The sequence below is a fragment of the Emydura macquarii genome, unplaced genomic scaffold, assembly GCF_026122565.2.
Source record: "Emydura macquarii macquarii isolate MOO-44397 ecotype Brisbane River unplaced genomic scaffold, CSIRO-AGI_Emac_v2 contig_2768, whole genome shotgun sequence".
In the NCBI taxonomy this organism is placed as follows: Eukaryota; Metazoa; Chordata; order Testudines; family Chelidae; genus Emydura; species Emydura macquarii.
The window spans coordinates 41826589-41854293 of NW_027132905.1; the positions used below are offsets into that span (position 1 = coordinate 41826589).

Sequence of the window (27705 nt, forward strand, 5' to 3'; positions counted from 1 at the left end):
CCGTAGAGTGGCAGCAGGTATTGAAGCATCCCTCCCTCCTGTCCCCCCCGCCCCCCGTTCCCGGGCGGCGTGGTGCGGCATAGCAATTCCGGGCGAGCTGCAGTGTCACCCGAGAGCGGGGGGGGCGAGCCGAGCCCAGCCAGCCCCGCTCACGTTCGCGTTCGCTGGGGGAGACGGGGAGCGATGGGGCCGGGGGGCCCGTCTGGCGGGGCAGATCCCGCTCCTTAGCAAGCGATCGGGGGGGGGGGGGGGGGGGGGGGGGGGGCAAACGCCGCCCCCCCCCGCCACAGGCGCTGCTGATTTCTCTCGCTCTCCTCCTCTCTCTGCGGCCGCCCCGGGAGCTTTGCACCAATGGTCGGGGGATATTTTTGGGGGGGTGGCGGTGGTGGGGGGGCGCGAGGGTGGGGGGCGGTTTGTGTTTTTTCAGACCCCAGCCTTCCAGATCTTGACTGACCGAGCCACTTGCATTGCTTCCCCCTTTCCCCTCCCCCCGTTCCCTATTTTTGTTTTTTTGGCGGGGGGGCGGGAGGAGGGGGGCTGGACCCATTGCCAGTCGCTGCAGGAAGGGCTGTGTTTGGTGTGTGCGGGGTGTGGGAAGCGTGGCGCACCTCCCTCGGCTGAGCAGTGTGTGTGTGTGTGTGTGTGTGTGCGGGGGGGGTTACCTGTCACATTTGTCCTGGAAGAAGACACAGAGAGGGAGCCCGAGGCATTCCCGGCGCCAGGGGAAAGTAGGGGCGTGTGTTGGGGGGTCAAGCGCTCCCCCCCCCCCCCCCCACCAGGATTGCAGCTCGGAGAGAGGAGGGGGTGTGTGTGACCAAACCTGACCTCTGGGAATAACCAGGCAGCTGCTTTTTATCAGGGTTTTTTTTTTTAGGGGGGGGGAGGGTTGGAGGAGGGGGGAAATAGACAAACCATTTGTCAATTTCCAGTTGCTGTCCATGAATGCAAACACCATGATTTTCATGATTCTGGGTGCCTCTATCGTTATGGTAAGAGATTTTGCTTATCACTTTATTTCCTTCCTCCCATCACATTAGAATGTGTCTAGTTTATTTGATGTGTGTGTGTGTGTGTGTGTGTGTGTGCGTGTGTGTGTGTCCCATTAAAAAAAATTAAAAAGCAGCATTTAATTTTGTTATGACTGCTCCAGTCTTTAGCAATCAAACTAGAGTCAATGTTTTATTCCATCATCTAGAGTTGACCAGATGCCTTGGTTATGGGCTCTTACAGGCAATAGCTTGCTTGATGGACATGAATGCGCTGTTGGACCGGTTTCACAATTACATCTTACCGCATTTAAGAGGAGAAGATCGAGTTTGCCACTGCAACTGTGGAAGGTAAGACACCCGCATGATATTTCTTACCATCCCCGCCACCCCCCACTCATTTCACTGGGAAGACACAGGACGGGTTTAAGGAGCTCAGAAGGCGCAACCCCATCCACACGGAGCGTCCAGCAAACAGCATGCAATAAATCCCTCCACTCCTAGGTTTTAGCATTTTGCATTCTGAATGTGTCTTGTATGTATATCCACAGCAACCTTCTGCATGAGCAGGATGACTTTTTTGGAACTAGAATTTGCGCTGAGCCTAGCATCCCATTTTTCTTTTGTGTGTGTCAGGCCCAGGAACAGAGAGTAACTTTTGCCTCAACACTTGTCATTATTGTTTCCTTGTCACCAGAGACCCTGGTATTTATTTGTGTGTGTGACACAGGGGGCTGCTGTTTGTCTTGTTGTGGTTTCAAACAAATTACCTTTTCCTGCTTGGGAGACTTTCTGCTGAGGAGGGGACGATCCTCTTGAGGACAGGGTCACTTTGTGGTGTTTGCTGTTGGCGTTTTTTTAGTCTTTGATTTGCTTTTAATTCTTTGTGACGTGTCTGTTTCACAAGGTTATTTTGGTGCTTTCTGGGGTGTAGCCAAGTTGTTGCTTTGGGCTGTTGTGTGTTGGTTAACAAATCAAGAATACAGTGGACTTTTTTGTAAGTAGCCTTTTTTGGGTATAAGATTACAACCGGACAAATAAATCCACTATTTATGATTGTGTAACAATGAGGTTAATTTCCCCCGCCACCCCCCTAACTAAAGTAACGTTTCTTAAATTGTACATAGCCGCTGTATAGGTAGGCTTTGTGTAGCTCGCGGATGGATGGCTATTCTGTATACATGGAGCTTTGTATGGCTAGATCTTTAGAAATGAATATCTGCAGTGAGACCATTTTCTATGATTTTTCCAAACTTCTGTATGATCCACTTTGGCATTGTTACCTGCTGGCTTGGGCTAATGATTTCCTGCCCATGTGGGTATGATTTGATGCCAACCAAAGGTCACGTCAAGGCAGCTCTCCACTGGCACACGGACTGATTTTAAGGTGTCCTTCAACTTAGCTCTTTGGGCTGGTGCTGTAATGCGGCTGCAACCCATTCTCAAGGCATCACACACCTTCAGTGTCCTCAGGGAAGAGCTTAACCCTTGAACGGGACGGGGAGGGGTTCAACCCCGGGAAGCTCCTCTGGCCTTCCGCCCTCTCCTTTCATGGCATTATTCTACCCAGAGGACCAGGGTTGCTCCCTTCTAATGGTCTCGCTTCAGTTCTAGCCCAGCTGAGCCACCCTCACCAAGGCAGAGAGCACCCTTCACAGCCAGACAGGTTGCTGGAGGGGGCCGGGGCAGGACTGAATGCGCTCCGCGCCCAGACTGAAAACGCTTCCATGCAAGACCTCAAGGGCTTCTCGTGACTAGTGCGTGGACCCGGGGCTGCCATATTTGAGGGCTGTCCTGAAAGGGAATGACTCCGTGGCCTAGTAATTGGGTTCAAAACACCTCGATTGCCTGGACCCTCAGGTGCAACCAAGGGTGGGTTGACACAGCCTATACATGGATTGCCACGTAGCTTTCTGCGCTGGGCAGATGATTGTTCAGGGTGACATTAAAGTTCCCTTGGCAGTTTTCACAAGGGCAGGAGTGCGCCCAGTCGCTTTGGCGCCAATATCTCCCTGCCCACCGCAGCTGGGGGGAGAAATGAAATGTAGCTTCTGAAGGACGTTGGGCTCCTCAGGGATGAAGGAACGATGTAATATCTTATTATTTCCAGAGTGTCCCAGCGGCTCAAACCTGGTGGGGGTGCCCCTCTCCCCTGTAATTGTGCCTGTCACCAGAGACAAAATGTAAACAAACACACACACATCCATCTACGGCCGCCCTTCCCAAAGAGAGACGTTGCCTAATTTCTTAGAAAGAACCAAAAGCATCTTCCAAACCTCCTAGCACAATCCTGGCTGTAGGAGAAAAGGGAGCCAAATTCTGGGGAATATCACCAATTTCCTTCCATATGAAGAAGTAATAGCTATTGTCGACACGAAGAGCACTAAGAACACAACAATCCTGTTGGGTATTGGGTTCTGGCTGTGTGTAATTGATGGAGTCATTTGTATTTACACTCTGATATCTAGATGTAGGAGAGGCTTTTAAAGGGCAAGCTACAGGAGCCAATGTGATTGAGGAGACAGAGTACAGGGCTGGAATCCTTCAGCTCCAAGCTCTGCCACTGACTCACCATGTGGCTTTGGCAAATTGCTTGACTGCTCAGTGCTTTAGTTTCCCCGTCTGTAAAATGGGGGCACATTAAACCTGCCTTGTCAGATTCATCAGCTGATGAAGTGCTGTGAACAGGTGGCCAGGTCCTCAATGGGGATAAAGCAGAGAAGGTCCATTGAAGTCAATGGAACTAGGCTGATCTACACCAGCTGAGAATCTGGCCCAAGCTATGCCATGTAAGTGATGCTAATTATTAATCACAGGATACCAGGTAAATGCTCTAGTGTGAAACAAATAGAATCCTTTTCAAAGAAAATTCCTGTGGCTCCAGATGTACTCCCAGGAAAATGAGTGAATGGCTAAGAAATGAAAAGGAGAGGAGAGAAGGATGAAATCTGAGTCAATCAGAGACACATGCTGTCGGGGAAATGTGCTGAGATCAGTTGTGAGGTTTTTTGTCACCATCTCCCCAGTTCAGTCTATAAAGCTATAGTCTCACCAGCTAATGAATCCAGGATTGTTTTTTCCCTCTTCCATTCTGTGAGTCTGGTTGTATTATTTTCACGGTGATAGGGAGTGAGCAAGAGAGAGAGAGCGCCTTTTCTGCAGGACTGGCCTTGCATGTGAAGTACATTCTGCTCTCAGAGCCCAGGCTGGAGGTGGCCTGGCCTGGCCCCACCCCAGAAACGTGAAGGGGGCTCCTTTCCCGCAAATAACAAGGATCTTTACTGGTCGCGTGTCAAATAGGAGAGAATCAGGAGCGTCCTCTCCTCGGTGGGGAGGCGGCTTGACAAGGATGAATAATCGTTGAGCCTGAGTGTGTCCGTGTGTGGTTCCCTCCCCTGGCACCTCCAATCCCAGGAGAAAACTGAGCAGATGATTCTACAATTATGAGCCTATCCCTGAAGCTCTGAGCGCAGAGGGGTCTCGTCTGCGTGCGAAGATGAGATTGTGACATCCAGCGGTGCCAGCAGCCCCTGCCTAAACCATGCGGCACGGCTTCTGCTCTCCAGCACCGATTCCCCTGCCCCATCAACAGCCCCTGCTGCCACCTTCCTGAAGCTAGGGAGACAAGAGGATGCGGGGGCTATGGAGCCTTTCGCCTCAAGGTTACTTAGCTCGGGTTGGTAGGGACTGACAATGGTCATCCTCTGATGGCCAATTTGTGGCCAGTCCAGTGCCTAGAGAGGAAGGTCCCTCCCTTCAAAACCCATCACCCCAGCATAAACTCTGCTGGTGCCCTCCGCAGTGCACCCCAACGCTACAGTGATTGGGTGAGGGGTTCCTTAGCACGAAGCCAAGGACTGAATGGGCCATGGAGCCCAAGGTGCCTAGGGGAGACCAGGCCAGGTCAGGACTGGGGGACGTGGGTGATGCAGCGTGTGTGCAGGAAGCAGCATGGTCAGTGTGGTACCTTGTCTGGGGCTAAGCCAAGCACCATTCATATGTGATAGCACCAGAGGGTGCTTTGCAGAAGGCACAAAAAGACACTTGTGTGCAGCCTTTTGCCAAGCTGTGTTCTCCTCTTAGACCTCGCCCCTTGTGAGCTGGGGGCGGGTGTGCGAGACAGGCGAGCCTGCAGTTATAGTGCCCCTGCTCTGTCTGTCTGCTCGCTTTTCTTCCAGCCTCCCTAGGCAGGAAGTTGTGTGTGTTGGAAATGCGGCTGTGCTTTCAGCCGTTAGCCGGCCTGGACGCTGTCTTCACAACTCCCTATGCAGAAGCTGCGTGCGGCTGTATTTGCAGTCCTTAATCTCTCTCTACTCTGGTCTCAAGCCTCCCGAGTAGGTGGAAGCTCCTGGTTGGTGGCTGTCCCTGGGGTAGCTATGTGTGAGCCGTTGCAGTGGGCACCCCCTGGCAGCGCCCGGCTCGTTAATGTCAATCGTGCAGAGGTGCAGAACTGGGCAGCACGTCCTGCCTTGACTGCCAGGGCCCTGGGGAGGGGGCCTCTCCCCGCGTGTTGGCTGTTGGTTGGAATCTGTGAGGTTTGAGAAGTCCTCTGTAAACTCTGTCTCCCTCCTCCACCCCCAGCTGCATCAGAAGTGGGACTAAAGGGGCTCTGAACCCAGGGTCAGGGAATGCCCCAGATTAATCCTTTGCATCATATTTTGGTCCTGACTGTGCATGCACCCAGGCCCTCTTCATCCTCCCCATCTCTGCTCGTCCCATCCTCCCCCGACCCCTCACCCTTGACAGTCCTTCTCCTCCCTTCACACGGCCCGGTTTGGGCTGGACCTGTTAAATTAAACCTTCCACCGGCAGAACTCCCATGAGAGCCTGTGCGTGGCGTGTGGGCAGCCCCCGGCCCTCCCCTTCCTTCGCCCACCATGGCGTTTGCATGCAGCCATGCATGGCCAGAGCAGCCACTCGCTCCCCGCGTGCAGAGCCGCCTCCTCCACCTACCCCTTCCTGCAAACCCCGCTTCAGTCAATCTTTGCTCGGCCGCTCCCCTGACGGCCCAGGTCTCTGCACCTCCCCGGGCCTCAATGCTGGCCTATGGTGCCGTGTAGGGCTATTGTGCTGTACGATACCAGTGGCCGTGACAGTTCCAGGGAATATCAGGCCTTGCTGGGCACGTCAGGGAATTGGAGCATGGCACTAGCCAAGTTCATCGAGTGCCCGGCTCAGGGGTTACCCTCCATTTGCCTTTACCTTCCCGCCAAAGTCAGGGAATTTCCTATGGGTTTTTGTTTTGGAAGCAGTGGTTAAGCAGTGCCATGCAGCCACCACTAGAGGATGCCCCAGAGCAGCTCATGTGGCATGTTGGCCCTGGGAACAGAAGCCCCCCAGAGTTGTGTGGCAGCGGGATGGCAGGTGTGGCAGGCAGAAGGATGCTGAAGGAAAGGCCTTTGGCCTTTGCCTGGGGTGTGATAATCCCACTGTAGGGAGCTGCTAACGCAGGGTACTCCCCAGGGCTCGCGGCCTGGTTTGGGGGGGAGATGGTGTGAGGGCCTAGCCATCTTGCATGGTTATAATAACCTTGCTTGCAAACTGTTGGGGGGCATCTCTGGTACAGTCTCCACCAGATGGGCTACAGCAGATGGGCAAAGCAGGCTGTGACCAGGCTGGCAAAGGATGGGCCATGGTCGTTCTTTCAGCAAAGCAGCGCTTGGGGCCAGGCCCCTGTGGAGTGGTGGCAAATGCAGTTTGAGCCCCTTGTGTAGCGGAGGTCTGGAAAGGGGCCGTTCGGTTTGGGTGTTCACACGCAGAGGAGGGAAGCAGGAATCGATTCCTAGCTGATACGGCCAGAAGGGACCATTGCGACCATCTCGCCTGCCCTCCAGCCCAGCACGTCACGCAGGGCTTCCCTGAATTAACTCCTCTTTGAATGAGAGCAGATTTGTTAGACAAAATCCCCTCTTGATTTAAAAAACAGCCTGTGATGGAGAATCCCGCGCAAGCCTGGGTAGCTCTTCCAGCGGTTCTTGCCCCTCTGTTAAACATTTGTACCTTCTTTCCAGTCTGCATCTGTCCATCTTCAGCTTCCAGCCATTGGATCGTGTTAGACCTGTGCCTCCTAGACTGAAAAGCGAGCCCTGTATTATCAAATTTCCGTTCCCTTTGTGGCTGCTTACAGACTGGGCCCAAGTCACTCCTGCACCTTCTCTTTGATAAGCTAATCCTGCAGTCTCTCACTTGGATGGCATGTTGTCTAATCCTTTAATCATTCTCATGGTTCTTCCCTGAACCCTCACCAGTTTATCAATGTCCTTCTTGAATTGTGGGGGCCAGAACTGGACACAGTATTCCAGCTGCGGTCACACCAGTGCCAACTACAGAGGGGCATTAAAAATCTCCCCTGGCTGGCTCCCTGGTGCCTGCAGCATCGCATCGTAGCATGGCACTTTACACGGGGCAGATGGCGGGGCTTTGGGCCGTGGCTGCAGTGTTGGGTTTCTAAGGGGTTTCTCCAGGATATTCGGGTAACAAGCACAAATCCAGCTGGCTGTCAAGCGGGACCGCCACTCTGGCACAGAATTCTGAGTGGGATGGGCATTGCTGGGAACAGGCAGAGACCGGGATTACGTTGCTGTCGTTTGCGCGCATCCAGCTTGTTGCTCCCCCTTTTTCCCCCCGTAGCGGAGGAGCCGTGGGGAAGGGGAAAGGCTGCGGTTTTCCCTGCAGCCCTTCAGAGGCGTCTGGTTAGCTGCACACCATGACGGCTGGGATCCTCGTGACCTTGGCTTGTCACCGACGTCTGCACGGAGCATCTCTGCTGCACACGCGGATCGGATAGGCACCGGTCTGCACCCGCTTGGACCAGAGAGAAGGGGGGGTTGACTCTAGGCCCCAGCGCAGATCCCTCGTGAATCCCAGGCTTCACGGGAGGAGACGGTGGTAAGGTGTGTTTGGGTGGAGTCCTGGCCAGCCACCTGGGGCTTTGGAGAGAAGCTGCACATCCTGCTGCCCCAGGCTGGGTTGAAGTGGGACCAAAGCCGCGGTCCCAATGCAGGGAGGGAACAGCCACCTGGAGAGGGGTCCTGCCATCCTGCCTGGCCCCCAAGGAGCAGGGGTGGGTGCTGTGCCTGAGAGCAGGAGCTTTCACTCCTTATCCCCATGCGTCTCGAGCTCTGCACCCGAGGCTGGAGATCTGCAGCCCTCCGGGCCCAACTGCTGTAAGGGTAGCACGCTGGCCGGGCTCCGACCTCCCGCTCTGGGCAGCACCAGCACCCAGTCTGCGGGGCTCGCTAGCTGTTGCCTGTCTGACTCCAGAGCGGAGGGGCTCAGCTTAGCGGGGCACATTAGGGCTTCTCCTGAACGGCAGCCGGGCGAGGCGCTGGGCACCACGCCGGGCTCTTTCCTCCGGCACCGCCATTAGTCAGGACGGTTCAGCTGGCCCGCGGGGACACCCAGGCTGCCCTGCGGTGTTCAGTGCAGTGCTGGCAGAAAGCGGGTGGCCCGGGCGTAATCCAGTCCTGCTGGCTCTGCACGAGCCGGGATAGGCCCCCCGCGCCCTCTCCCAGTGCTGGACTGGCAGCAGAGGAGTAATGGCTTCTGTCTGTCATTCGGATCCGTGGGGCTGGCTGGGAACACACCTGATGTGGTCAAGAGTGGCTCTGGAAGAGCAGGTGCCGTTTGTCCACAGTCACTTCATGGAGGAAAAGCACGCTTTCCGGTGGCCCTGGAGCACTGGCCAGACATCCCTCATCCTGGCAGGAAGCCCCAGATCGCTAGCTGCAGTTCTGGGGGCCTCAGGGCAGCTTCTTTGTCACTGCAAAGGGCACAAGGTTGTCAATGCTGGGGTTGCTTTGCTCCCAGCCGTACCCTGTGGTTGCTGATCAGTCGTCGGGTAGGACACTTAGGGCTTGTCCACACGGACCTTCAGGAAAATTCATCTGAATGATCTTTTCAAGTGCGGTAGCTAACTTGCATTAAATCCCTGCATGTTGGCTCTCACTCAGAATTAACGTGGCCTTAATTTGGTTTATCTTAATTCACTTTGAAATGAAGGCCACTTTAATTCTACACCTGGATTTAATGTGGTTAATGAATCCACTTTACAGTCACGCCTTTAATTAATATGGATTAGTTTGTCTGAGTGTTCCCATGTAGACAAGCCCTTGCTATTCAACTCCCCTCTGGCAGAGCTAAACTTAGGCAGAGCTCCCCAGGTCCCAGGCCTAGCCAAAGCAAATCAGTTGCTTTTCAGTCCACTTGTGCTGGGGAGGAGAGTGTTGTCTAGTGGTTAGTGCGAGGAGCTAGGTTCCGCTTCTGGCTCTGGAAGGAAAGTGTGGTCTAATGAGCAGGGCAAGACAGTGGGAGCCAACGTTCCCGTGCTCTGTCCCCCAAGCTGTTGCTGGCTTGCTGCCTGGCCTTCAGTAAGTTGTTGTGTAACCTCTCAGAGCCGGAGGCCGGAAGCATCTCAGCGCCAGCTGTGCGCCACGGAGGCTGTGCTGGGTCTGTGGCGGCTACCGGGGCAGAGATCAGGGAGCCATCGTGACACTAATAGGAGAGAGACCTTGGCATCCGCTGCGGATGTTGGGGGTTGGCAGAGGCGGGTGGGGCGGCGGTGATGGGGCCCAGAGCAGCGCAGCTGAGAAAGGAGGATGCTGCTGAGACCTGTGCAGGCAAGGCACCGGGGCTCCCTCTGAGAGCATCACCACGGGCCATGTGGCAGCAGGGCCTGGCTTACACGGGCCGTTTGTCCCAGCGCTGGCCAGTCTCTGGGTAGCTGTGCCAGCCCCTTGTGTAGAGAGTTTACCATTTACACTGGTGCGGCTTCCCCCCCGCTGAAGCAATAATAGCTGCATGGTGTGTCATGTGACCCCCCCGGAGTGTGTTGGAAGATGTGGCATCAAACCCGGCCCCTCGGGATCTAAAGATGAGACCCTCCATGGCCTGAGCAAAACGCGCCAGCCCCGAGAGCTAAGGGTGTCACGGGATTGTCAGTCGCTGCCTGACCCTGCCACTAGTCGAGGGGGACACAGCGCCCCACCCTGGGTTCACAGAGTCCCAGGGAGGCAGAGAGATGGAGCAGGGTCTTCCAATCAGGCCTGGTTAATAAGGTGGCCGGTTGCTATGAGAATTGCAGCGCGGGATGAAGCAGACACCCCGGGGGCTGGTGGCATGTGCCTGCCGGCAGGCTAGGTAGCTTGCATTGTGGCTCAGGGGCTTGCTGGGGGCCTATGAAGCCTGTGGCTTGTCGGCCGCTGGGTTGAATCTGGCCTCGCTGGGTAGCAGCAAAGGCTGGTCCCGCCTGGCTGTTCTGTGACACGCACCTGGCCCCTCTGTCTGTTTCCTAGTGGACAAGGACCTGCAGCACACACCCCCTCCATGTGTGTAACACGGGGTGCCCAGCGGTCGGGGGAGGAATGGGCTGTGGAGGGCAAACCACCCTCTGCCCTTCTGGGCAGCTCTGCCATCCTTGGTCTGTGCCGTCTTGGCGCGAGCACGGAGCTCTCCTGCAATCCACACACTCACTTAGGTGCCTACATGTGAGCTGAGCTTTTTGCAGATGGTTCTTCTGCAGGGTGGTGAGCGTCCCCCCCCCCCGAGTATTCCTGCCCAGGGCTCCGTCCCTACGAAGCTGACGCGTGGGCATATAACGTAAAGGAGAACGCGGGATCCGGACTCAGAGAGCAGCATTCCCTTGAGTGCCAAGACTCCTGGCCTCCACACCGTCCCAGCCAGCAACTGGCTTCTTTGGTGGGGCACTCAATCGCACCGGGCTGCTGAGCCTCTGTCCCCTGAGGCCTTGTGAAGCCATTTACCCCTGGGCCCCGTGAGTAGGAAATGCTGCTGTTCTGCTGGGCAGCCCGCAATGAGCTGCTGCGAATCACTGCCCGTGGAGCGAGGCCGAGGTGTGCCGGGCCCACTAGCCCCATTGCACACAGGGGGGGGCGGGAGGAAAGTGAGCGACTGGCCCAAGGTTGCACAGTCAGTCAGAGCGGAGACTGCTAGTGGGGACTCCTGTCCCGGGCCACCAGCTGAACACACGTCCTCAGCAGGGTTTCTGCTGCGCCCGGTGGGCCCGGTGGCAACTGTTTCTCAGCAGATTGGCAGGCCTGGGCGGCTAGTGATGCAGATCTGCAGGGCGAGCTCTCCAGCGCCGGAGTCAGACAGCCCAGTTTGGGCGAGGGGACGGGCTGCCACAACAACATCGCAGCCCCTGCGGCACGGAGCCAGGAGGCGTGATGCGATTGCCCTGAAAGGACGAGGGACTGGAGACGAGCCGGAGCGTCAGGCCGTGCTGCCGTCCCTGCCGGGGAGAAGAATGAAAAGACACGACCAGTTTCGTGGCATTCCAATGAACAGATCGATATTATTTCGCTGAAGTTCTCCCCTAGCTGCACGCCGACTGCAGCAGCCAGCCAAGCCGGCTGGTGTGGGAGGGACACACCAAGGTCAGACAAGGTCACTGGAAGGACCCTTTGAGCTTGTCTGCACTCCAGCATCTCGCGCTGCTTTGAAGAAAAAGCACCCGCCACTTTGGTGGAGCTAGTCTGACAGTCAGGGCTTCACTCTAGCCTCCGTGTCCTCATTTATCATCCGCCATCATTCCCTGGGGAATCCCAGCGTGCTTTGAAACTCAGTGACGATGCTGGAGTCTTGAGACAGGATCAACCACAAAGGTGAGGGGCTGGTTTGCATCTTTTAGTGTTTCAGAAGTGCTGAGCACCCGGCAGCGTCTCTTTGGCCAATTTAGGTGCCTAATGAGAGTGTTGGAAAATCTGCCTTTTATCCCATTTCAGAATCACCCCCTGCTGACAATAATCTGTCCTTTCCTTTCTGTTGCACGTTCCAGCCGCGAAGCAGTCTATAGCTCTACATGGCGGGGCTCTTTCACCTACCACTGGAGTGCAGCCACCTCTGGGTGGGATGTGGCAGCTCTTTAAGGGATCACAGCAAGCTACACAAGAGTTTTTTTTAGGAAAGCTCATGGAGAAGAATGCTGCATCCAGCTGAAAGGGCGGGGCCAATGGATGGAGGCGGGATGTAATTAGCCAAACTGGAATTTGGTCTGGATCTGTGGTGAAAATTGCTAATGGATCTTTAATGACCAGGAACTGGACCTTGATTTATTTTCCAAAGCTTTTTCAGTTCACATTTTAAAAGAGATTTGGACAGGATCTGATGGTGTCTTTTTAAAAACCTGTTTGCTTTGTCAGTGAGGGAGAGCATGGGGGAAAAAAGAGTTTCTGGCCTAGAAAGCTTAGATATCGACTCATCCAGAACAAATCACCCTTCTCTAGACAGCCCCTTATTGAAGAGAAACTGCCCGGCAGCCATGGGAAAGCAGGAGGAGACATGGAGGCCTGTCTGACCCCGAGAGAACCACTAGCCTTCTCCTTGTGAGCCAGCCTCTGTAATGTGTAGATTAGGCCGCCCTCCCAGCCACCTGGAGCCCCCCTGGACGGGTGAGCCACTCAACAGCCTCTGCTCGCCTTTCCTCCCGCTGGTGTGAACCGGGAGCAGCGCGAGGGGAGTGGGGCTCCCAGGCTGCGTGTGCTCCATGTGAACGGGGTGCTCTGCGCCTGGAGCGTTCCCTGAGCTGTGGGAAGTGGCGTGGGCATCACATGCCAGGCGTGTGCGCTCTCTCGCACGCGCACCTCTGTAGTGCAGATGCTGGTGTCAGGAGGTGCCCAGGAGGTGCCCGTGCCAAGGGAGGCATCGAGCAGTAGGAGAACAGGGGGGAGGGGGACCTGACTCTCTTGCATCTTCAGCCTTCCTACCTCCTGTTGGTTCTGCTACGGTCCTGCCCCCTGGACCTGGACCTTATGCCCTCCAGCACCACCAGTTACACCCCTCTCTTAATTTGGCCCCTTATGTATGTGATTCACCAAGCGCCGTCTCCTGGTGCCCGTGTCCAATGCCAGCTCCTTGCCCCTGTCCTTACCGCTCGTGCCCTGCACTCGCTTCACTCTGCCCCTTTGTGCCTGGACGCCCATTCTTCCCTCCCAGCAGCTCCATGCTCCTGGGACCCCCGGGACACTGCTGTGCCAGGCTGCCCTCTCCTTCCTCCTCCAGGATTCACCCAGGAGCCCCCATCCTGGGTATCGCCCAGTGCTCTTCCAGCTGGAGTACTGGCTGGGTGTCCCCGCTGGGCCACGGGCCTGTGTGTGTGCTGGGTACACCAGTGAGCCCGCTGACAGCACCTTGCAAATAAGAGAGACCAGGTGCTTTGGGTTGGGGAAGGGAGTCTGGGGCAGGTAGGGGGAGGGGTCTCTCCCCAACTGTGTCACATGGGGGGGGAGAGAGAAGAGGCTGAGACTGGAGGGGCTGTGTAACCAACCACCCCCCGCTTGCCTTCCTTCGCCTCTCTCTGCCCTGCCCATCTCCCTTCTCCTGGCCCTGCCAGGATCGTCCTGCCAACCCAGAGTTGAGTCCCAATGATCGTGAGATTGGCTTAAAAATCCTGAGATTTAAACCCCCCCTAAAAGTTGGGTCGCTTTCAGCCCCCGGGGGTTTGAGCCTTGAGCTGTATGACTGCAGCAAACGGCCTGGAAACGAGGGCTGTACACGCCACTGGGCCAGCAGCTAAGGGACACAGTCCCCTGGCTTTTGCTGCTGCTGGGTCAGTGATGCCTGTGTGAGAGGTACAGGGCACATGGAGAAAGCAACACAGCCAGTGCTCTCAGAGATGGCCAGCTGCCAGCCATGGGTCCGAGGCTATCAACACCAGCTTCCAGGCCCCAGGGCAGCCACGGCCAGCATGATCTCTTCCTCTGGTGCAGTATTCTGGGGGGGCAGCTAAAACCCTCACCGCCGCCAGCCCAGAGCACAAGACGGCGAGCTCTGGCTTAAAAACGTATTTGGCAGCGTGGGGAAGGCCAGGAGCCTGCCTCGCAGCCCCAAACCTTTGCCTTCTAGTAGCCAGAAGCCGAGGAAGAGGCCAGCCGAGCTCAGCCCCCTGGGTGAGTGCTGGGAGAGTCCCAGCGGGGACTCCCTGCTCCAAAAGCACCGACCGCGACACCCTTCCCAAGCCAACCCACGCCGCGTGGTGCTGAGCTGCTCCAAAGCCCGGGTGACTTGCAGTAAGCCTAGCGTGGGCCTGGCCATCTCAAACCCTTCCCAAGTCCCTGGTGAGGCAGGTCTGTGAAACCTTGGGGCAGCCCACAGGGGGCTGGGCACCTGCAGCTTCTGAGAACTGGGTGACTTCAGAAGCCACTGTTGAGAAATTAGGCCATGCTGCAAATCAGTGGCCAAACCCAGGCAGCCTGGCTCCCAAGCCCCTTCTCTGCTACCCTGTTCCCTTAGGGGCTGTGCTGGCTGACTCCTTGCCCGTCTGCCAGAAAGGGCCCAGAGGGGGCGTTAATCTGTCCCCAAGGGCGTTTTGGGGACAACCACTGGCTGCAGGTTTGCAGTGCCATCGGATCAGCTGGTGGGAGCTTTTCCTCCCCTCCCCTCCGGGCGGTGCCCCCAGCAGCAGAGCCAGGCGCATGTTGAGAGCAGGAGTTTGCAAACCTGAACCGTTCCCCAGAGCACCAAGGGGCTGGGACACGCTGGGCGCTCCCCGCATGAGCCATCAGAGCTGCGTCCCCCTTGCCAGCCCACCTCTTCTTCCTCTCTCCGTTGCTGGGTCTTTAGCACTGGTTTCCCAGCAGCCCTGGTTTCCAGCTGTGGTCAGTGCCAGCTCCCCCACACGGCTTGGGCAAGGGATCTTGGCCCTGCCCTACAGGGCATCTCCCTCTGCCCCCTCACCTACTTCAGTCTCCAAGACCCACTCAGCCCAGCCTGCTCCCCGCAGTGCTCGAGTGCCGCGGAGCTGCAGTGTCACGCTCTGACCAGTTTACACTGGTGAAGCCATTGTAAAGCGCCCCTGGGGAATGCTTCCAGCATAAGGGGTCCCCAGCCAGCTCAGGCTCCAGGTCCCGTCCCACCACAGAGCCCCAGGCATTCAGGGCATGGGCAGGGCAGTCCTACCTCCCAGCTAACCCAGGGCTGCCCTCACTGCTGTTCCTGTTTGTGCCGGGGGCTGGATTAGCCCCAGCATAGGGGCGGGAGAAGCCACTATGCCCTCTGCCGGTGCAGAGGTGACTCACCCACATTCATTTCGCATCATCACATGGTACCAGTATGTGGTCACTGGGCCAGATTCAGCTCTCCAGGGGACGTTCTCCATCTCCCCCCAGCCCCGGGAGCTGTCTCGTCCACGTTTCATTTTAAACCTCCCTTTAGGTCAGCAGGGCCCCTGGACCTGTGTGTTCTAGTCGTAGCTCTCTGTGCTCATATATCAATGGCTCGTGTGTAATGCCGGCACCAGCCCTGACAACCGAGGCTGAAATGGAAACTTCGGCAGGTTTTTTTTTCCCCCTCCAGGATTCGATCCAATTGGCAATAAAAAAACCCACAACCTGTGAATTAGCTGCGAGAATTCACCTTTTGTGCCGGACAAAGGAAAGGTGATGGTATCTCTAGAGCCTTTCCTGGCAAGAATACGCACTGTAGAGACCCACGGCCAGGTGTGCGGCAGTAATCAATGTTATCTCCCAGGCACACTATTCCACTGCTAAACCACCGGTGTTAAAAAAACTGCTTGCGTGTTAGCAATCACCATTCGAATGCCACAGGCTGAGGAGTCAAGGTGGAGTGAATCAGCCCCGCAGCATGACTTGATGCTCTGATGCCGGATGGCTCATCTTTCAAAGAAGACGGACAACTGAGGTCCCCGCCACCGCTGAGTTTTTAGAAGTCGGGGTGTTAACCCTGCTGACCCCTCTCAATTTCAAGTCCATGGTGCATTTTGCCTCCTTAAATCTGCACTTTTCATTGGATACACACTTAGCACAGTGGATTCCTGATTCTGATTAGGACCCTTGGTGCTATTGCATTACAAATAATAATTGTTGTGTGGTGTTGCTGAGTGCTGTTAACAATTGCTCCGTTCCAACCCAGAGGTGGCTGCATTTCAGTAATGCATGAAGTGATGGGGGGGGGGGGCTGGTGGCTGTATGTAATCTATGAGGTACTTAGGAGCCTGGCAGATGACTCTTCCAAGAGAAAAATAACTGGGCCATTATAATCTATGGTTTAGCCTGATCTTTGGGGCTTTCCTGTGAATAGGGACAGTGGAGGCTCGTCTGAGTTTAGGCTCTCGGAAGTGGCCGAAATCTGGAGCGGAAGGCGCTCAGTGCTGCAAGAGATTTCTTGGTGCTCAAGTCTTGTGATGTGGAGCGAGTCTCAGGGCATGCAGGGCGCACTGGGCATCTCGCCTCTCCCACACTGGAGGGGACGTGACCGAGGCTGCCATGTGCCTTCCCTGACTAACCCCGCAGTGGGAGCATGCTGGCACTGACATAGGCTAGGGGGCTCTCAGGGGGCACAGGAAATGCTGAGTCAGCACGTTCTCACCTGCGAACTTCTTTCTAAGCCAGGGACATGTGGCCTCGCCCCAGCTGCATATGCACGTGTCCCTTGAAGCCCTGAATGCCGGTCTCCACCAGGAGCAATAGCCCTGTGGATTGTTGTGAATGGGGCCTGAACGCTCAGGTGGCTAGGTGGCTCTGTCCTAAGACTAGGCTGTGTCCTCGATGTCTTTGGTTAGAGGAAGGCAATCTCCGCCCCAGAGGTAGCTGCATTTTTAGTGGGGCTCCCTGTATATAGGGGAATGCTGCTTCCCTTGAAGTTTAAAGATGCAAGTGCCCATAGAGCCGGATGACCTTATCCCCGTCTGCATGCCGGTGGTGAAAATGCAAGGAAATAGGCACAGAACCCCCCCGAGTTTTTCTTGGGGGGGGGGGGGGGAAATAAAGCTGAGCTGTGCATGTTGCAAGTGTCAGTGCTCCAGGTGCTGATCCAGCCTGTTCCCTTGGCAGAGACCCCCCAGGGCCAAACTGCCCCTAGTCTTACCTCTGCCCATAAAGGAGCCTCCTTCCTGAGGGAGGCACCCCCCCCCAGCCTTTGGGGTTGCCCTTGTGCCGAGGAGGCTGGTTCTCGCCCGGCGTTGGCTGGGCCCGGATGAAAAGCAAAGGGGGGAGCCGGCTCTGTTGCTCGGAGGACACGGTCACCTTGAGAGCCGCTGCTAGCCGGAGCCGGGCTGCCTGCCCGCCCCCCCGGCCCGGCTGTCAGCGCCAGGGAGTCCCTGAAAGGCGGGGGCAGCCCTGGCCGCTCAGCTCCCCGCAGGCGGGTCGGAGCGCGAAGGGGCCGGGCCGGGCGCTGCTCCCCGGGGCTCCGAGGGGCACAGGCTGGCCCCGGTAGCCCTTCCTTGGGGGCCGCGGCCCCCCCAGCTCCGCGACCGCGGCGCCGCGGGCTGGTTTCAGCTCTTTTGTGTCCATCTTTAGGCGCGATTCTTCCCCGGCCTCCGGCGGCGGCTCTCCCCGGGAATGGCGGCTCGAGGCCGGGGTGACGGGCGCTGAGGGCGGGCGAGTGTGACGCGGCCCCTTCCTCTCTGCCAGACGGCCTGGCGGGCCGGGGGGGCCGGTGACCAAGCGCGGCTCTGCCCGGGCGCCCCGGCTGCCAGCCCCGGCCCGCCCCACAGCAGCTCCCCTCGGCGGGGCCTGGCCACCGCGGCACTATCACGAGACGCCGGGGCCCGTGCGCGGGGTGGGGCTGCACCGGGCCGGGGATGCCGGCGCTGCCCGGGCCCGTCCCCGTGCCCCCATCTCGCCTGCCTTCCCCCAGCCCAGCCCGGCCTGCCGCCCGGCATTAACCCGTCGCCCGGCATTAACCCGCCGGGTCTTTCCCAAAGCCCCCGCACTAGCGCCCCTCTGCCGCTGCCAGGCTGCGGTGCCAGGGGGATCCCACCGCCCGCCTCTCGGCCTTGAGCAAGGAACGGGGAAGCCCCCTCATTACCCCTGCAGAGGGGAACCCCCGAAGTGCCCTGGCCTGGGTGGGGCAGGAGGGGACGGGAAGGGGTGCCGCCTGCGGGCAGGTAGAGCGCCTGGTGGCCTGGCGAGGATGATCCGGCAGGGCTGGGGTGGATCTGGCGGCCGATATTTCTGGTGCTAGCTAACAAAAGGAGGAATTGTGCTGGCAACCTCTGCAAAGCCTGTGTCTTGTGTGCGTCAACCCTCATGTGCCCCTGATAAACCTGGGGAAATGGCCTGCTCGTGGGGCCTGGGGATCAGCACTGGGCCTGGGGGCCTAGGGCAGCTGAACTGAGAGGTCCGACTTCTGAGAAGGGGCTTTGCCCAGGAAGCGGGCCAGAGAGGCCAATAAAAGAGAGAGTGCAGGAGTCCCACCCAGCCCCCGGGGTGCTTAACAGCACATTGGGCCAGCGTGGTGGGACCCAAACACAGCAGCCTCTTGAGTGTCCAGCAGGGGAAGAGAGACAAGGTGGGTGAGGGACAGACTTACACTGATGAGCGAGACCAGCTTTTGAGCTACCCAGGGCTGCAAGAACTGCTATAGGCACTGTCATAACTGTGCCCGTGAAAGGGGCATTGTAGTGCTTAAACTGTACTGGTAGGTGCGTGTGTGTAGACAGGGCCAAAGTGTTTAAAAAAAAATCACAATTCAGACTCGAAACAAAATCATGAAATTGGCTTAAAAATCATGAGACTTTAAAAAACCCCAACAACCACCCAATAAAGTCTAGGTTCTTTTTCTTTGCCTGCAGGTGTCTGAGCCTCTAGGACATACTCAGGTCATGTTTTCAAGTTTTTCCCTGCAGCCACGGTGTCTAGTGGTGTCCTTTTAAAAAAATACATGACAGCTGTGCTTCTCCCATAGTCTTTTGACTCAGCCCTGGGGCGCTAAGGAAAACACCAATATTATGAGATTTGCAATAAAATCATTGGCATCTCATAGGATGTTTTACAGCGCCCATCAGTGTGGGGTCTGCACAGTGTCTGTATCGCCAGTGCTACATGAATAAACTATGCTAATGTTAGTGTATACAGGATCAAAATGACATAGGAGGGTGCATATCCACTGACATGAATAAAGTTGCATTGGTTGCACATTTGGCCTATTATAAGGATTTCCATCTTCCAAAACTGACTACTCAATCTCACGCCAACCTAATGAGAGAGTTAGGGAAACTGAGGCACGGAGGGAGGGTGGGGGAGTGACTTGTCCAGGAGATTGTCGGTGTCAGAACTGGAACATGAGTTCCTGACTCCCTGTGCGCATGCTACTGACCCTCCCTCTTTAAAAACCTGCCTCCGCTGACATTAAAAATAAAAGTCGTGAAAACACAACTTTCCAACGAGCATTGGTAGAACATTGACCAAAAAGTGCTTGACCTGCCCCCTGGACTGCAGGGGCTGATGAATGGACCATGTTTTCTACTATCCCTTGTTGATGCTTCTCCCTTTTATGTCCCCCCTGCAACAGGCATCATGTACATTACGTCATTCCATACGATGGGGACCAATCGGTGGTGGATTCCTCGGAGAATTACTTTGTGACTGACAATGTAACCAAGCAGGAGATTGATCTGATGCTGGGACTTTTGCTGGGCTTTTGTATTAGCTGGTTTCTGGTGTGGATGGATGGAGTGCTCCATTATGCTGTGCGAGCCTGGAGAACCAGCCGACGGTACGGTAAGTGCCTCCTTACGAGCTCTTGTACTCCTCAACTCTGCCCGATTCCTGCGGCTCATCAAAGGAAGTTTGAATTGTTGACCTGGTTTCTTTCCAGAGGGTTTGTAGTTTTGGCTAATTTGTCACAGGCTTGTTTGGCTGAATTCTAATGCTCTCTGCATAGAAAGTGAAATGAACCTGTAAATATTTACATGAAAATACAGGGCACTGTGAGGGGATTTGCTGGAAAGTGACATTTCCTTGTGACCACATGGCAGAGCAAAGGGGCGGGGGGGGGGTTGCTGGAGAATGAAACGTATGTGGAAAGTCATATTGTTTGCATGTCTAAATTTGTTGGGTGCAATGTTGTTATAGCCGTGTGGGTCCCAGGATATTAGCGATTCAAGGTGGGTGAGGTGATATCTTTTATTGGGCCAACTTCTGTTGGGGAGAGAGACAAGCTTTTGAGCTTACACAGAGCTCTTGTCTCTCTCCCCAGCAGAAGTTGGTCCAGTAAAAAATACAACCTCCACCGTCTTGTCTGTGTAAACCTGGGGCATCCTGGGAATTCGATGGAAAGATTAAATTTGCATGGAACTTGTGTTATATACATTAACATGTATATATTTACAGCAAGGCATCAACTTCTGGTGGGAAGCTGATGTTGGTGGAAGGGAGAAATTCAATGTACATGCAGGCTCGTGGTGATCTGATGAAATTCTCACATGTGCACATACACACCCTGTCATCTCATAGGAAGCTGTCTTGAGGCTTGATCAACATTGCTGTTCCAGATGTGGTCACCTGTGCTTTGCTTGCTGGGGCCCTCCACCAGGCAACGGCAGCAGTCAGGAGGGAGAGGGTGGGCTGGACACCACATTTAGCTGAGTGCACGAGGTATAGGAAACAAAGGAGTCATCACACTGCATCAAACCTGTGGGCCAGCTAGTCCAGCATCTGTCTCTGGCAGCGGCCAACCCCAGATCGGAGAGGGAAGGTGCAAGATACCGATTCTTTAGTCCCATGGTTTCCCAGCACAGTCTTTTCCTGGCATTGTGACTGGAAAAAGAAATGGCGAAAACTGATTAAAAATAATGCAGGGCGACTTGAAATCGTATCGTCTAATCAATGTCTTTGTAAATTACACTTTCTAAGTGCCGGTTGATAATGTCTATTAAATTATTATTTTTTTAAAAAGAAAGCTCTATGTGCAAACCTATAAAAAATTCTAATTAGGGACCTGACTGCCTCTCTCTCAAATCTTCCATCAAAATGCTATTAATTTCTCATTAGAGCTTCCAAATCCCCAGCAACCTGCTCAAGCACTTTCTGAACTGCAATGTCTCTTGACTCTTGTACTGTCTATTCTGAAGCAGAAGAGAGGGGTCTTGCAAGATCTAAGGTATAGCTAATGATGGGGCCTTGCCTCCAGCCATCCCACCTGAGGCCATCATCTGGGGGGATCTCTTCAGCTAAGCAGGGCTGGATAGGTTAGCACTTGAATGGGAGGAGAGAGAGATGGCTGGAGCATCAGTCTTTGAGAGCTGATTTCTTTAGTTATGTGTCTGGTTGCAGTATAAATAACTGAGTGGAATCTTTAACAAAACCCCTGTAAAAAGGGTCTGCGTGGACAATTTTGAGTAATTTAAAGGGGAAAAGGGCCCATCTACCGCTTCGCTCTAGCTAGCTTTTCTTTCATTCCTTCTTTTCTTTTTGCTTTTCTGTGTACATGTGCCCTATCAGTGTTAGAGCGGGTTAAGTAGCCGCTGATTCATTAGGGCAGTAAATTGCACTGTCTACTCCTCTAGGCCTCCCAGGAGCTGTAATTGTTCTGGAGAAAATAGGACCCAGCTGGGAAAAATAAATAACTCCCTCGAACAGCCTGTCACATAAGACTGTGACATGGAGCTGGGATATGGCAAGGGAGCTCACCCTTGGTGTCCAGTGCTTTGAGCAACCCTGGGTAAGAGCTATGTAGGGAGAAGCAGCAGTTTGTCACTTGCATAGGGGTGCAAAGAGTGTAGCTATAATGTTGGTAGGGAGGGCTGCTCTTGAATGCAAAGAGCATTCCCTGGGGGGGAGCTTGAGTGCCCCTCCCCAGGGTGCCTGGTGAATCAGCATTTTTGCACGCACGCATGCTTAGCTCTGTGTGTGCAGGTGCTGGCGTGGACTTGTGTATGTGCAACACAGGTGTGTTCTGCGCTGCTGGGCGTGGGCGTCTGTGGTTTGGTGTGAGGGCGTGTGTGTGAGCATACACACACGTTTGTGTGGCTGTGTCTCCCCCAGTGAGCGTGCGTGTTTTTGGGAGTGCGCTGTTTGCGGGCAGGGGTGTTGCCCTGGGAATGTGCCTGCTTGTTTCTGGGGCGGTGCTGGGGGAGCTGCAGGAGCACAGCGGCCTGAACTCCAGCTGAGTGACGTCAGCCATGCTGGAAAGTGCTGGGGGACAAGACCTGAGCCAAAAAACGGCAGCAGCAATACCATGGTCCCCCTCAAAGAGGAGTCCGCTAAGATCCTGGGAGCAGAACGACAGCTCCCATGGCACAGGCTTGGGGAAGGAGGCAGGAGCCCTGGTCTGAGCTTGGACTCAGTGGATTGTGCCCCCTGGACAAATGGCAGGATACTCTTCTCCAAGAACAACACCCCTTTCGCCTTGGGTGTCCCACTGAGCAGCGTGGCTCCTCGGAGCCTCCCGTAGTCCGGCCAGGCGGCTGTCACTGAAGCCTTGCCCCCCACTGGGGTTCACATGGCAGAGCCCTAGTGGAGTCGGGCAAAGTTGTGACTTGTCCCACTGCAGTGGATCCTGACTTCAAGCAGGGTGGACACTACAGTCTCCCCTGGCGGTTTGCACTGGTGCAGCTCGACTGGACTCAGAGCCCCAGAACGGCTTAGAATAAAACCCAGGATGGAGTCTCTGAGCCAGATCCAGCACGGCACAGGAGGCTGCATGCAGCTCCCCTGTGCAGCAGCTGCAGGGGCTGGTGCGGCTCCTGGGACAGCTGCAGCCCTGCCTCTGTGGCCCCCTGGGCTGCTGTGTGTTATGCTCACACTCTCTGGCCTGTCCAGGCTCCAGCCACTCTGCCTTCTTCAGCCCACACGGGAATGGCCCCGCACCCAGAGGTCCTGTGCCTCCAGTGGGACTCGCAAAGAACCTCTGCCCTGCACTCTGTGCTAGCGTAGATGGTGCAAAGGGGGCAAGGCTGACTTGGCCCCTCTGGGGGCAGCTTGTCCTTTGGCTGGCCCAGAGCCCTCATCGGGAACTTGGCAGGGCTGTCCCGAGTATGTCACCCCCTGCGCCGAGCACCTCTGACAGGCAGTGCAGGCATTTGTCAAGGGCTCCCCCAGGAAAGGCGGGGTCTGCGTTTATCCTACCTTGGAACTGCTTCGCCGCTCCCAGGCACGCGACAGAAAATCAAAAGTTAGGCCCCCCAAAATTATGAGTCTTTTAAAAAATAACCACCGGGGGGGGAGGGGGGAGAGGGGGAATTCATTTTCCTTCCGGCTTCTGAGCCTTTAGGGGGTCACATTTTTCAAGCTCTTCTCTGCAACCACAGAAGCGAAAAACTTCCCCTTTCAAACAAAAAGAACGAGAGCTGAGATTTTCACCTGACTCCAGCAGCTGGGGCTTTAAGGAAAGCACCAAATATCATGAGACTCAGCAACAACTAAGGATCCCCATGGTGGGTGGACAGTGTTTTTAGTCCTAGCTGCCTTTTTCTGTCTGGGAGCTCAGCTCAGTAGAATGGAGTGCGGAGGGGGGGCAATTTTCCTCTGTTCATTTTGCCTCCCATGATTGCATTGCTCTCCTGAGAGGTTACAGGCAAAGTTGGTTCTTCAGAGAAAGGCGGGCTGCATTTCATAGCTGGCACCTTTATTGGGAGCCCAGCATGGGGACTGCCTCCACTTGGAATAATTAAGCAGCTCCGTTGGCGAGAATTATTAGCCATTGTTGGACTTGGGTTCTGTCACTGACACTCTGGGTGTTACAGAAAAATGACCCAATAAAACCGAAGTAAAAGTGAAATAAAGTGTCTATCGCTGAGCGGGACTAGAAATGAAATTAACACCCCCTCTTGTTGCTGCAAGGAGGCGGCAGAGGCTTTAACAATCTCCAGCTGCTGTTGTATGGTGCTTTCCAGCCTCACAGCCTTTTGCCAACTAATTAGTCCACTCATGAGTGTCTCAAGAGCTAAAAGAGTAATTATTATCACGAGTCGTATTTTACAGAGGGGAAACTGAGGCACAAAGCAACTAAATGATCTTCCCAAAGAGGGAGAGAGGCGGCGCTCCTGCTGAGTTTAGAGCTGTTGCATTAATCTGGTTGCAATATCTGGGCGCTAAGAGTCAAAGGTGTTAACGTGACCCTGTCACCATCCAATATCAAATGTTTTAAACAAGGTTCAGTGTTTGGTATACAGAGACCTCAGCCTGCTCAGTACCATGGCAAACATACCACTTAAAATCCTTGTCACCTTTTATTAAAGATATGGAATAAGAAGGGAAAATAGGTAAAGCATTTGAAATGTAAAGCATTAAAGTTAGGCTTCATTTTATCAACATGCCCCATTCCCTTTCTCCAGAGAGTGTTTTTTAGCAGGAAAAGACCCGCTGGCTTCAAAGCTGGTCAGAACTGCCCTTTTTAGGGGAAAGAGCCGTAGTTAGTGGAGATGGGCAGCAGCTGTTTTTGTTAAAAGACCAATCCGACGTCCTAGACGACACAAAAACACACGAGGGGAAAGAAAAGAACAGCAAAGTTAGAAAATTCAGCTTCCGTCGCTGCTCTTGACATGCAACTTTGCTCCTGGAGAATTACAGGTGCAGCACATGGTCCCATCAGCCGCCCTGAGACCTGGCAAACTTGTGCCAGCCTCAGGCTGTTGAGGGCTTTGCATTAGGCTGCCTTTTTAGTCACAGGCTTATGGCAGTCGTGCAAAATATGCAGCCTTGGCTGGCTAAGCCGGACTCTTATTGGGCAGAAGGTGAAGGGAGAGGGACTGGGAAGTGAAGAGATAAGGTAGGGAAAGAAAAGACCACATATTGGCGGAAATGGGTGACCACGTTTCACAAGCTCAGTGATGGTTGGGGTTTAGCCAGAGCAGGTGGAGGTGGTGTTGTCATCTGGGTCCTTCTCTGGCTTGTGTGGTTAGAACAGCTCTCGGGATCAGGACAATGAAGACCCAAACGTGTTGTGGTAGATCCTGGCGTGGCAGCCCTGATGGCAAAGCTCGCTGCAGCAGTTTTTGGAAGACTGCTGCTGCTACAGATGTCCCCCCAAAAGGGAGCGATGGGTGGAGTAGCCCAGCCCCTCATTATTTCGTTCACCAGTTAGGCCTAATTCCCAACACCCCACTGCTCAGCGGGGGCTGGGACAACTTGTATGGTGGGGGTGCTGACAGCTACTGAACCGAACTGTAAACCTTGCATATGATGGAAACCACTTCACGCCAGGGGGTGCGAGGTTGTTACCGGTTATTGTGACGCTGGATGAACCGTCCCTTCCTCTGGCCAGTTGAGTTCACAGTCGGGGCGAGTGAGGCGGCCCCGTTGTCACACCGGAGCTCCTGGCCCGCGAGCGCTGTGCTCAGAGAACTCGCGGCTTGTTTGATGAACACTGCGTACATCAGCGCGCTGGGCGGCACGTTACATTTCCAGAGCCAGGAGGGCAGCTCAGAGGTCGTGGGTTTATAGCACATTTTGCCTGTGATAGCCCAGGACTCGCTGTGATGATCCATCCGGTTCCTTCCTGTCCCACGGCATTCCAACTCCTCGAAGGGGATCTGGCAGGCGAAGTAGTGGAGCGAGACTCTGGACTCCTGGGTTCTATTTCCAGCTTTCCCTGCCCCTTAGTGTGTGAGCTGGACCAAGTCACTTAACTCCTTGTGCCTCTGTTTGCACATCAGCTAAATGAGCCTAGTAATCCTGGCCTTCCTCCTAGGGATATTTTGAAGGGACTTACTGGCTGTTGGGGAAGTATTTGAAGAGCCCTTAGCCCTGTGAGTGTGAAGTACTGTGATGAATGGTGCTAGCGTGCCCCATGCTCATATGCAGTTATTTAGCAAGGGCTGAATTACTAAAGTTATCTCATTTCATTCATCCTTTCCCAGGCTGAAGCTCCTTTTGGTGATAGTAAATAGCGACAACACTGCCTGTTAGCAGGGCCCTGTTAATTCTGCCATTCACTAGCTGTTGAATCTGTCTCTTGCTGCAGAATTCTGCTCCTGGCTTTCAATTTTCTTTAAAAAAAATGCAACAAATTCTAGTGTTACAATTGTGAAGCAAGCATGCCCTCAGGGTAAATTGTCTTCCTGAGTTTGCAAACTGCCTGAAACTACTGCTTTGAAAAGTATAAACTGTCCCAGTGTTACTACACAACATGGATTTGCTCCCCCTTCTCACTAATATTAGCCTCAGTTTTCAGATGGAGAAACTGAGGCACAGGGAAAGAGGGAGTGACTTGCTCCATGGCCACACAATGGGTCAGGTGCTTAGCCGGAACTCGAACTCAGGACCTCACTTCTCTCACCCCTAAATTTGCTCCCCTCCTTTCTGCTGTGACAGCCTCTGGCTCCTCAGAACATCTTGGCTAACACACGGGGGACTGTCCTAGGGACCCCATAAAACTAGAAGCAGCAGCAGCTACCGTCTGAGTGAAAGCCTGCTAACGGAGGCTGTCACAGGCTCATGTTGTGTGGCTCAGGCGCGTGGGGGGGGGGGGGGACGTGACACACACTGACCGAGCGGTTACACCCTGGTCAGACACTAATCGCCTCTTTTCTTTCACCTTCCAGACAATTCTTGGTCTTGGATTCCGAAATTTTGTAACTTGAAGGAGTTCAGGAAACGTCACCACAGGCAGTACGAGGAAGCCACCGGGAACATGGTGCACATCAAACAGAAGCTGTACCATAACGGGCATCCCAGCCCCCGACACCTCTGAGGAACACCTCCCCCTCCAGAGACTGCAGCGAGGTTTTACAACTTTGCTTTGCTTTTACGGGACCGGCTTTGCGTTCACTCCTGTATGGAAGCCCGTGGCGGACACAATTTTATTTCTCTCTATGGTGTGATTCTGAGGCACACTGCGAATGCACAACTAAGCCAGTTCTGGCTGCAAGGCAGCCAAGACATTGCACTGTGTTCATCATTTTCTTGTCGGACTTCTGTATATATGTAAAAAAGGAAAAGAGATTTGCATTATACTTCCAAATCCCCATCCCCACTGTTTGAAGTTCTCCTGCACATCCAGTGTACCTTTTTTGGCATCCGTTCTCCTAGGGATATTAGGTGACCACTCTCAGAAGACGTAACGATTCTCAGGCGAGAACTAGCACGTCTTTCCTCTTGTTTTGCTCCGTGATGGTTCCTTTGTTAGGATGATTCATCCCGCCGCAGGTTTGGATGGGGACTCATGCTGGCGCGTTTCCAAGGTGCAGTGGCCTTTTTCCTTTGGCTTTTATTTACTTGTTTTTGAGGTAGATGATGTTTAGAAATATACAGCTGATTTGTTCTTCCGGTTAGTCTACAGTGAAACCTGCCTTAAGCAAATGTCCCTTAGGAAGCTGCAAAAAAAATCACTCACCGAGGAATGAGATTTTAGCAGCAAAGGGAGGGCTGGGCCCTGCTCCATCTCACACCAGTTGTATGTTGGTGTCATGCCATTGCCTTTGCTGCTGTTACTCCATATTTCCACCAGCATGAGAGGAGAATTGAGCCAATGACATCAATGGGAAGAGAGAGAAGAATAAAACTCACCGAGTTAAGTGGTGTTACACCTGACGTAGACCGGTGTAAGCAAGGGGAAAATCAGGCCCAACACTTCCTCTGTTAATGTTAAGTCATTCACCATACCCCTGGGAGGAAGTGAAATATCACCCCATGAGACAGAAGGGGAAACTGAGGCACAGAGCGGTGACGTGACTTGCCCAAGGTCACACAAGTGAGTCAGTGGCAGAGGTGGGAGTAGCCCCTGGAGCTGCCTCGCTCTTTGCATTAATTCTTTGAAGGTCAAGCACAGTTGCATGGCCAGTTTGGTCATACTTCAAGGCCGTCCTTTAAAGAAGGGGGTTATTAGCAGAGGCGAATAGAACTAAAGCGAAATCCCCGATTTAAACCCCCCATTAGTGTTTCCTATTTCTGTAAGCGGTTCATCCAGAACCTGCGCCAGAAGGTGGGAACTTAGACACTGATCGGACACAGGCCCAGCTCTAGTCTTAAGTGCAGGTTTCAATGTAGCAATTAAGGGTAATAAAAACGCATTCACATCCAGG

General features: G+C 54.6%; 1 protein-coding gene across 1 annotated transcript; it reads left to right on the forward strand.

Moving 5' to 3' along the window:
* The first annotated feature begins 889 nt into the window (after positions 1-889).
* On the forward strand, positions 890-27705 carry TMEM240 (transmembrane protein 240). Its single transcript, XM_067566771.1, has 4 exons — positions 890-989; positions 1231-1337; positions 19254-19462; positions 26227-27705. Exons 1-4 carry the CDS (start codon positions 939-941, stop codon positions 26373-26375), a joined length of 516 nt encoding a protein of 171 aa, XP_067422872.1. The 5' UTR covers positions 890-938; the 3' UTR covers positions 26376-27705.

What these genes read in the sequence shown, in the direction of transcription:
- TMEM240 (XM_067566771.1), top strand. Translation starts at nt 939, where the DNA reads ATGAATGCAAACACCATGATTTTCATGATTCTGGGTGCCTCTATCGTT. An exon ending in TGGGTGCCTCTATCGTTATG is followed by an intron (nt 990 to 1,230) that starts GTAAGAGATTTT and finishes GGGCTCTTACAG; the next exon opens with GCAATAGCTTGCTTGATGGA. An exon ending in GAGAACCAGCCGACGGTACG is followed by an intron (nt 19,463 to 26,226) that starts GTAAGTGCCTCC and finishes TTCACCTTCCAG; the next exon opens with ACAATTCTTGGTCTTGGATT.